Source organism: Salvia hispanica, chromosome 1 (assembly GCF_023119035.1).
Source record: "Salvia hispanica cultivar TCC Black 2014 chromosome 1, UniMelb_Shisp_WGS_1.0, whole genome shotgun sequence".
Taxonomy (NCBI): Eukaryota; Viridiplantae; Streptophyta; class Magnoliopsida; order Lamiales; family Lamiaceae; genus Salvia; species Salvia hispanica.
In genome coordinates, this window is record NC_062965.1 from 2917232 (window position 1) to 2926257 (window position 9026).

The 9026-nt window shown below is 33.9% G+C and overlaps 1 protein-coding gene across 1 annotated transcript; it reads left to right on the forward strand.

Moving 5' to 3' along the window:
* Nucleotides 1-4806, forward strand: LOC125224253 (G patch domain-containing protein TGH-like). The gene is given in 18 exon segments (XM_048127626.1): nt 1-165; nt 489-573; nt 687-751; nt 753-782; nt 983-1086; nt 1637-1698; nt 1778-1852; nt 2009-2157; nt 2243-2318; nt 2410-2475; nt 2569-2643; nt 3006-3150; nt 3270-3756; nt 3830-4114; nt 4203-4281; nt 4284-4330; nt 4557-4628; nt 4678-4806. Coding segments are annotated over 18 exon segments (2115 nt in total). The 5' UTR covers nt 1-81.
* The last annotated feature ends 4220 nt before the right edge of the window (nt 4807-9026 follow it).

A 9026-nucleotide genomic window follows, 5' to 3' on the forward strand; every position in this document is an offset into this window, starting at 1 on the left:
GAACATTTATTCGAAGAAATTACACAGCAAAGAAGAGGGGAAGAGAAGAAATGGCGAACGACGAAGAAGATTTCGTGTTCTATGGAACACCGATCGGAAGGGAAGAAGTCGGTGGCGGAGGCTTCCGGTCAGCTCAGAACCGCTCTTCCTCCGTGGAAACAAGAGGTGAAGGCGACTAGCTCAAATATCCCTGAATTTCTGAAATTGAATCGTCGTGCATCCTTTTGCAATCATAAAAATTTCAAATTGATTAATAATCATAGCTGTTGTCACACTCTTACTTGCATTAGCTTAATTGCTTGGAAACGAATTAACACCCGCAATTTTCAATACGATGTTTAAATTGAACGGCTGGAAGGATTTGTTAAATGTGGCAGTGGTTCTCACAGAATGAATATTGATTATCGTTTTAGTTTCTGAGCTGCTGATATGGGGATTTTGCTTTAGATTATGCCTAATTTGTTTGTGGGAGAACTTTTAGGTGACAGATGAACAGGGGGGGAGGAGGTTTCATGGAGCATTTACTGGTGGATATTCAGCTGGTTACTACAATACTGTTGGCTCCAAAAGAAGGTGTTCTACTGTTCAGTCTGTTCCGTTATATCTCTCGATTGAGTTGTGTGCTTGTGTGTGTTATATGTGAACAGACACTAAAAGTGTATATTTGTTGCTGCTGGAACTTGCAGGATGGATTCCACAATCATTCACATCATCTCGGAAGAGTCGGGCTGAAGTCACAAAGCAGAGCATTTTTTAACTTCCTGGATGAGGATGAGAAAGCTGTATGCCATGTCATCATTGTGTTTTGTGTTTCCTTTATAATCAGAAATACAGATTTTAATCTTCCATTTTGCGAGCCTATCTCTATGTTGTTTTATTAAAGGATGATAATATGATAATGTTGAATTTGATGTTTGGTGATTGTGGGTCATTCTGCTGTCTTTATTCTCATTTGAAGGTTCCAATTTTTTATTCAATGTAGGATTTGGGAGGTCGCTCCTTGGGGTCATCAATGCAGTTCGACACATTTGGGTTTACAGCAGCTGAACTTGCTCGGAAAGAGGCTGATATGGACCAACAGCAAAGGTTTCTCCTCTTAGATGCAAATTCTGATCCTGTAAATATTATTTATGTATATTTTCTGCATGTTTTTATTGCCTGAACTCTGAACTGTGGACAATTTAATTGATATTGCAATGTGAGTTTATAAATGGGATTGATAGGTATATCAGCAGTTTGTTAGGATCCGGTCTACTTCCTAATGCTCTCTTGTTAGATACTATGTGATTCGGTAGATTATTTTTAAGTGAACTTAGTCATCTTTGATGCAAACTCTCTAATTGGCATGTTTAACTGATTTGCACCTTTGCTTTAACCAGCTTATGTCACTGAAGATGGGTGTACAGATGTATTGTGTACATGGTCTGGATGGAAAGGAATTAGCACGTTTGCATTTTGTCTTATTTCTTTGATTCTTTTTTCCAAAATCTTGTAAAGTCCCATGTAGCATTAATTACCAGCCTATGCCTGTACATATTCTACTTACCGCTTTCATTTTTATTTGGCTTTGGCAATTCATTCTATAACTTAAGACTCATGGCTCTAATCTATATTTTTTATTTTATTATTTATTTAGGCCTTCAGCAATTCCTGGACCTGTTCCTGATGAACTAGTGGTTCTGGCAACAGAATCTATAGGTCTGTGCCAGATATTGTGATATGTGTTCTTGCTGCATGTTGTTTCATCTTTTTGAGTTCTCTTCCTTCTTTGCACCAGGTATCAAACTCTTGATTAAGATGGGATGGCAGCCAGGACTGTCCATAAAGGAATCTAACAGGAATTCACTTGATGGTAGGCCTCTTACAAAGCTACATGTCAAGCTCTTACTATCATGTTCTAAATTTTATCACCACGGATGATTTCCTGTATGAGGATGCCATATTGTGCTACTTAAATCATTCCTAGGCTTATTAACATTGTTTTAACATATGATTCATATTGTTGAAGTTGCTCGTGGAGAAGCTAGGAAAGCTTTTCTGGCACTCTCAAGTGATGCAGGACCGAACACTGTGCACTCGAAGCTGACTGAAGAGGACACTGGAAAGGATCTGGATTTACCAGCCAACGATGATGACCGGTTCTACAAAACCGTACTGGTTAGATTTTATATTGGTTTCCCTAACTTCAATAAAATTGTTGATTCCCATTGGTTTGTTCACCCTGGGTCTCCATCTTTTTCAGGCATATGTAGTCGACCCCAAGCACGATTTGTATGGTTTAGGCTATGATCCTTTCAAGCAAGCTCTGGAGTTTAGGGGTATGTCACTTTCTGGATTTAGATGACTAGTTCTATGCAAGTATTTTTTTTTTAATTAATAAATTTGACCTCTTTTTTTTTCATCTTATAGAAAAGAAAAGACAAAGAATGTCTGGGAAGGGGAATATGGAACCTTTTAGGTCACTTACTTCAAAAGGTGAGTTTTACTTGTGGTGTTAGTAATTATATCATCTTTACATTTATTTGTGCCTAGACCAATTCTAATTTTATTATTTATATATGTGTTCAGGAAAGATAGGCCCAGGTTTCGGCATTGGAGCTCTTGAAGACTTAGGTGCTGAAGATGAAGATATATATGACACTTGTAGTGATTTTTTACAAGTTTTTGCTACATATTAACTGATTTATGCTGCTTTTCAGCTCAGCTTGATTACTCAGTATTTGAAGGATGGGCTGATTTGGGTTGAATTGTCATTTTCTAGTTTTATGATAACTTCCTAGTCGCCACTTTGCAGCTAAGAGCTTATATAGTTCTTATCAAAATATTAGCTAACATATTTAAAACCTTTAAAGCATCAATCGTTAAATAATTAATATATGTAACATTGACCCACCCCCTTTTCTTGTTATAGTTGAGTTCCTATACAAGTTTGCAACTGCTTCACAAAATTGTGTACGTCTTTCTTGTGAAGTCATTATGTCTTCTCACAGATACTCTTTCAACAGGTATCGACGTTCAAGATACTTATGTACAAGAAATTGAAGAACCTTGGGTTGCAAAGGTGGATACTTTGCGGATATTAGACAAAAAGAAAGATGATGTTCTGCCTGGGTTTAAAGCTGCATCAAAATCCGAGCACCAACTAGAGAGGTATTCGTTTATGCAACATTCTTCCAACTTGGAAGCTTGACACCCTCATTTACAATTTTTTATAGCTTTGTTGTAAATTTAAGTAGTATAACATGTTTACTTGTGTTGGATATTCGCAGATTTAAACCTCCCTCAATTCCAGAGGATTTTGTTCCCCATCATAAGTTTCCTGCTTCTGCTGATAATGACGGCAAGAATGCTGAAATCCCTCCCACCGAGATCCCTCCGCCAGAAGATCACAATCTTAAGGTCTTGATTGAAGGGGTTGCAACTTTAGTAGCTCGTTGAGGCAAATTGTTTGAGGATCTCTCCAAGGAGAAGAATCAGTCTAACCCACTATTTGCCTTCCTTAGTGGTGGAAATGGTTCTGATTATTATGCAAGGAAGCTCTGGGAAGAGCGCCAAAAGCGTGGCGAACAACACAAACTATGGGAAGAGAAGAAGCTGAATAATTCAGAAAAGCTGACTGCTGAAAGACGTGGAGCAATTCTAGGAGAAAAAGCACTCGAGAGAAATTCAAGAGATTCAAGCTCTATGGTGGCTTCTTCTGCATCTGTAAATGTTCAAATAAAACTGTCAGATACATTCACCAAACCTACATCCGTGGTGAGTACCATTTTATGTTATCTCTGTTAGCCGGGATACTGCTACATGATACTGAATATGTATTTTCTGATAGAATGAACAGGCAGATGTCAGAAAACCTTTCCAATGTGACCCAGCGAAACAGATCAGATTTGAACAATTCTTGAAGGAGAAATTTGAAGGAGGTCTTCGAACTAAAGACTCTGGTGGTTCCAGCGATATGTCTGAAGCTGTTCGTGCTCGTGAAAGATTAGAATTTGAAGAAGCTGCAGCTGCGGTGCAGAAAGCAAAGTTAGGTAACGAAAGGCAGGTGAGCAGTCAGTTGCTTAAGGACCTGTCAGCTGTTTCAGGATTACAGTTCACTACTGGTGGAGTAGAGGTATGGATAGTAGTAGAAGATTTGGCTGCAGGTACTAAGTTAATTACGTGCTGACCATAATGCATCGTGGTCATGAATGGTTATGCAGAAACATACATCTTCCCTTGAAGATGAATTAAAAGCTAAAGCAATGTATCCGAAGAGAGAAGAGTTTCAGTGGCGACCTGCACTATCTTATGCAAGCGTTTTGATTTGATTGATCCTTACATGGGCAAGGTAAGTTCATGTCATTTTTGTATTTTCTGAAGTTTGGAACATTTTTACAACTAGAATATAAAAATTCGATCTATTTTTTTTTGTAGTTTATAAAATTCAGAATATTTTGCAAATGGCTCCAAAGTTCGGGTTGCATGACACAATTAACCCTTTTTACGAACTTAGTCAATAATACCCCGTTTGTTTAGCTGAATAGCCAGCTGATTAGCATTTCTATAACTTGAAGACGGGCCTTAATTCACCTGAGGTTGCTCTGTTATGCATCCCTGATGGTTATCACTGTCTCAATACAAAGCAAGTATGAAAAAGTTAGCTGAGTTTATTTTGTTTTTGGGCCTCTAAAACAGGATGAACAAATTGTGTTGCTGCTAAATGATGTAAACACAGACTCTGACAGCTCAGGGAATGCTTGTATGATGACGGTACAGACATTTGTTTCCACATCAAGATCGTCCTCCCTCTTGGAATCTTCATGAACTTAAGGTATGCATGTGCGTGTCTGTAATATGTACATTGTATATATTCTACAACATATGAATAAACAGACACCTCCGTATGTGTTGCTGTTGCTTTGTATTTCGCTTTGTTATTCCCACCCCAGTTTATAATTTCAGTAGCAGACAAATATATATGTAAACTGAAAATAAATGCTTGGAAAGAAACTCTATCCTCCCAAAGAAAATGGAATAAGACAAGTTGTTATCTTGAAAAGAATGTCATTCTTGAATCTTGATGCAAACAGCTACTCCAGCCTAAGTGAGACATTATGTTTCTATTTTGGCACACGAATTTAGGCAATGATATTTAGTGAATTAAATTGTAAATAGTATAGTAGGAGAGGAAATAAAGTAACAAAGAGAAATAGAATAAAGTAAGAGAGCCAGATAAAGTAGGAGAAATAAGAGGATAGAGAAAAGTGAGTTAATTATTGTTTAGTCTCGATTTTAAAAATTGAATCGAACCAAAAAATAAAATATGCATTCTGAAGAACTAATATTGGAGCATTAGAAATCTGAAAACAAGTGACCATGGATTAAAAAAATTACATGAGCCAACGACACATTACATACACATTGTATTTTATTTTATTTTTGAGTGGGAAGTACTTGCATGGAGGACAACAGTTGAAAATGTTTAGTATAGTAAGAGAAATCTAAAAACTAATTGCACAGTTTACGTTTTATTTAATTCTTTGAGTAGCTACAATTTTTGCACCTTAAATATAATTATGAGATTGGATATGGTTATCGTACAATGAAATTTAAGATAAATCTGCATCACGTATTACTCGAACACCGATTTATTGTTTAGAGTATTTTTTTAATTAGATTTAGCCGTTTAGGTTTGTTTGGATTGGGATAAGTTAATTATTAATTACAATTAATTGGATAACTTTCTCTAACATCTACTCACAAATAAGTCAATTTTCCAACTTTCTTCAGTTATATGTATCTATTGCATTGACGCCAACATATAACAACACATACACGTCTCATTGTCGCTCGGTTAAGTCACTGTTTGCCACGCCAATACAATCAGCATTTTAAAGTTCATAAAAAGATATAATCAACATACAATACAAAATATATTCTAAAAGAATAAAGAGAGTTTTGCTATAAATGATTTGACATGGAATATACTTAGGGGAGGATGTATTCTTTAGGCTTCGTTTAGTACACGGAATTGGAATTAAATTAAAATTCAAATTATATGAATTGAATTGGAAGAAATTGAATTCCTATATTTGATAATTGACATGGAATTGAATTTGTGCACAGTGTGTGAAGTGTGTTGTAGATATATAGTGAAAATATGTAATTTTATAACTATTTGGAATTCCAATTTACTACTTTTGATATAGAATTCTTATTGTGGAATTGAAAGATTTCCAAATCCAAATATTTTTGTGTGGATTTTGATTGAAGGCTCCAATTCCACACCTCCAATTGCATGTTCCCAAACATAGCCTTAATACTTTTGGAGTATCAATTTTTTCACTATAAATAGGTTTTTGCAAGCAAAAATTAATCTGTATAAACACTATATCATTTTATGTGGAAATATCATCATACTAACTGGATCACTTTTTGGTTTCCAAATGGAAACCAAAATAATCATATTAGAAGAAAAAGAAACACCTTAGAGACTCTTACAAAATATATATATAAGGAGACTGCCTAAGAAGATGATTACGTACAACATTAGTATGCTTCAATCAGTAATACAGTAATACTACTTCTAAGGTGAAATCAAGCCTTCTTCGTACTCAATGATATCAAATGAGGCCGAACACTTAGGCTTCATGAAACGTGAGATGAATTTCTGAGCACAGTAATCATATAAAATTACTTTTTTCACTTTTCTACCACTGAAAAGCACACAATTATCGTTCTTATAAATAGGAATATGTCTTTTCTAGTTTGACATTATTCACACTGTTCCAAATAAGCTCACTTCCTTCACTTCTCAATTCATAAACCTTCAACATCCCGTTTACAACAAGGATAACAAAAGAGCAATCATCCTTTGCGAGGATTGCAAAATTATTACTAAAGGGGTAATGTTCTATTGTGATTGTTCGAAACACTTCATTCTTCATATCAAAGCTTAGTATGATCCTCTCATATGGCCCCCTCCTCCCTTCCCAGTGAGCAAAGGATTTATTCTTGCACACCGACTTTATGGGTTTCTCGATAACCAACTCTTGATCAACATCTAATTCCTTCCAAGAATTTGTCCTTGCCGAATACAGATTGGCGTGCAAACCGCGCGAGCAAGGCAGTAGCTCCAACACTTTGTAATATTCGTCAAAACCCAGTCCCACAGTGTGATTAAAACATTAGACTCCGGAGTGACTAGAACAGTAAGGAGAAAGTGGTAGCATCCTGGATTGACCTAGAAAAGGATTGCATATTGCAATTTGTAACGCATAACTAGAAGTTAGGCATAGTAGACCTTTAACCGGCCCAGATACTACATTTAGTTCCGTAGGCAAACGGCCCACACGAGAAGGAAAGTAATGCGACTTCAATGACTTCCGGCTGTCTAAAAGATTCATTGATATTTTATAACTATCTGGTCTACAATTGACACCAAATCTCAACTCTAGATGATATACCTTGTCATCTTTGTTGTGCAGTTTTTAAAACTGCGGAGAAGCAATGATGTTATACCACAATTTGGAGACACTTATGAATCTTAAGAGGGATCGAACAGGAAGATGCAAGAGTATCTCGAACACCACATCGTTGTTCATAGCTCTATGTATAATTGTTAGTATAATTTGTTAGGCGATATATACATATATAGTGTTCTTAATTTCTTATTGTATTTATGTCAAAGATTGAGAGTCTGATTTGATTTCCTTCTATATTAGATTTGATTTGATTTGATTAGGGTTAGAGTTAGGGTAGCTTGTTGACATGAGCACTTTTCATATTTCTAGGTTGATGGCCTCTTTCCTTATTTCGAGACCTATTCAAATATTTATTTCCGTATTTTGATACTTTTTTCTATACAAATATTGATTTAGTTTGAAACTTTTTTCTATGCATATATTCATTTCCATATTTCAAGATTTTTTTCATTATGCAATATACTCAATCAATTGCTATGCAATAAATTACTACCGCTTAATTATTATATTGCTCTATCTAATTAATGATACACATTTAGGGAGTGTAAATCATTGTAAAGTTGGAACTAATTTTTCAGATCGATGCTAAATATTTCATTGAGGAAATCTTTATTAGTCAAGATTGTATCCGTGTATATATATATATATATATATACGATTGTGATCAATTGAGATTTTTTATGCTAATTGAGAAATGAGATGCAATATCAGCCACTCATTTTTATTAAATGAGTGGTCCAGATTTTTCCACATGGAAAATATATTTAGATTAAATAATTATAAAAGGGCAGAATGGTAATATCATAGTAAATTTTATTCAATAAATAATTTTTTAAAATTTTTAATTTTAATTTTTATTAATTTTTTTAAAAATATTTTAAATTATTTTTTATTTATTTTTTTAAAAAAAAATTTTAATTTTTTTTTTAATTTTTTAATTTTTTTTTAATTTTTTTTAATTTTTTTTAATTTTTTTTTCGTTTTTTTATTATTTATTATTTTTTTAATTTTTATTTTTCAACTACATATACAATTCATGTCAACTACACACATATAATGTCAACTATGTGTACAATCCATGTCAACCACACACGCAATTCATGTCAACTACACACATATAATGTCAACTATGTGTACAATCCATGTCAACCACACACACAATTCATGTCAACTACACACATATAATGTCAACTATGTGTACAATCCATGTCAACTACATATACAATTCATGTTAACTACACAATATAATGTCAACTACACGCATACAATTTATGTCAGGTTATTGAATAAAGTTGTTGACATTTGATGGGTAGTTGACATGAATTCTACATATAGTTGAAAAAAAAAATAAAAAAAAATGAAAAAAAAAATAAAAAAAAATAAAAAATTAAAAAAAAATTAAAAAAAAAACGAAAAAAAAAATTTAAAAATTAAAAAAATTTAAAAAAATTTAAAAAAAATTAAAAAATTTTTAAAAAAATTAAAAAAAATTAAAAAATAATTAAAATTACAATTGTGCCCCTCTGTTGACATAAACTACATATTGCTGACATTTCACAA